This window comes from Brassica oleracea, chromosome C7, assembly GCF_000695525.1.
Source record: "Brassica oleracea var. oleracea cultivar TO1000 chromosome C7, BOL, whole genome shotgun sequence".
NCBI classification, from domain to species: Eukaryota; Viridiplantae; Streptophyta; class Magnoliopsida; order Brassicales; family Brassicaceae; genus Brassica; species Brassica oleracea.
The window spans coordinates 23,719,875-23,721,844 of record NC_027754.1 but is presented as its reverse complement, the minus strand read 5'-3'; the positions used below and the strand labels follow the sequence as shown (position 1 = coordinate 23,721,844).

At 35.9% G+C, this 1,970-nt stretch overlaps 1 protein-coding gene across 1 annotated transcript in view; it reads right to left on the bottom strand.

Moving 5' to 3' along the window:
* LOC106302898 overlaps nucleotides 1–262 on the bottom strand; it is a 1,994-nt gene extending 1,732 nt beyond the window's left edge. Inside the window, exon 1 of the mRNA XM_013739299.1 lies at nucleotides 62–262. Coding sequence (XP_013594753.1) covers nucleotides 62–262 — 201 coding nt within the window. The remainder of the gene's footprint in view (nucleotides 1–61) is intronic.
* Between the last annotated feature and the right edge of the window lie 1,708 nt (nucleotides 263–1,970).

The window sequence follows — 1,970 nt, the reverse complement described above, 5'->3', positions numbered from 1 at the left end:
CCGGAGATGACGCAGGCGACCCATATGAAGTTCCCCGCCTAGTCTTCGACGCCTTCGACACCTCTGTAGATGCCAACATCGATATCCCTTCAACGCTTTTACGAATCCTCGATCTCTCCAGCGATGGCAAACTCACAGAAGCATCGCGTTCTCCACCCTTCTTCGACTCTTGAACCGCTTCGTCACTCCCGTAATCGAAATTCCTCATCGCTCCGAAAATCATTACCTCCTTTCCATTCCTTGTGAACTTCGTCTTTACCATCTCTACAAGAGAAATCCCCAAATCGATTTGAGAAATTAGGGTTACGTTCAAACACGGGTTTCATTTTGTTTGATTGCAATCAAACACATCTTTTGATCAATAAAAATAAACATGTGTGATAGCCTTCCGAAAAGTCCACTAGCTCAGTGGCAATACCCCCTTACGACCACGAGTGCACGGGTTCGAGTCCAGGCAACAACAATTTTAATTAAGCAAAACGACGTCGTCTTGAGATTTTGTGTTTAACAAAACAACTGAATGAAACGACGTAGTTTCACTAAACGGCAGTAATTAACGGTGAGTTAACACTGTCTTAACTGTCCGTTAACGGTGTGTTAATTTGGTTAGTCAACCGTAAGTTTGTGAATTAACTAAAAAAGTCAACAAAAAATCAGGGTTTTGTTGGTCAGGTTCGAGTACAGGTTTCTTTTGGCAATTCCCGCAAAGTTCAGTGTTTTTTTGGCCGATTTCTCGTTAGTTATTGGATAATGTTAGTGCCTAACTTAGAGCATACCTTTTAAATAGTTCTAATTGATTTTTAAAAATTTTCACTTTGTTAAAATATATCCAAAACTCAATATAAATTTACAACTAATATCTCTTAGGGCCCAATTTTTTTTTTAAAAACCCCAATTTTATTAAAAAAATGAAATAAAACATAAAGGTCTAAAATTTTTTAAGTTACTATAAAATAGATATATGTAAATATTTTTTTTAAAATCTATTTTGACAAGGGGCTAAAAATTTCTTGACAAGGTCCTGCTCAAACTCCATCGATTTTGGCTGTTGGAGATGTATTCACTGACCTCACAGTCGAATGAAATTTTCTGATATTCCGATATCTTAAAGAATTAGGTACAAAGAATAGCCTTCTCTGTTATCTCTCCCCTTCAATCTCTTCCAGGCTACATTTTATAGAATCTCGATTATGAACCACAAACAAACTTAATAAAAATAACTCTCTTATTAATCTTTAAAAAAAAGTCATTCAAAAACCTTAAGTTCTCAATCACTCACACAATTCATAATCTCTCACACACTCATAAGTTATACCACACATTGGTTTCTCCTTGTATATAGAGATTAGATTTCTCCTAAACTCTATGAGCAAGAGAGCGTGGGCTCTAGGGCCCAATTATTTTTTGAAAAACCTCAATTTTGTAAAATAAAACAAAATAAAATATAAAGGTCTAAATTTTTTTAAGCTACTATAGAATAGATATATGTATTTTTTAAAAAAATCTATTTTGCCAAGAGGCTAAAAATTTCTTGACCAGGTCCTGCTCAAACTCCATCGACTTTGGCTGTTGGAGATGTATTCACTGACCTCAGTCGAATGAAATTTTCTGATATTCCGATATTGATATACCATAGATTTGACTCATTTTCATCCATGATATATAAGTGTTTTACTATCTATATATTATATATTCTATCCTATTAGGTATGTTTTCAGGTTCAGGAGTATCTTGGAGTAAAGTGATGATTATGGAGCATTTAGGAGCTTAAAAAAGATTTCATCCAAGCTGACCATTAGAGGTCGATATGAAGAAGAAGCAATCGTTCGATGCACATCCAGTGCCGTCGATCGATACAGAAGAGAAGCCTCGACGATTAAAGATTATGATCGATCGATGTACATCCTTTACCATCGATCAATGTCGGGACGCGAGATGCGCGACTTGGTTCCAGCCGACTTTAAACCCAA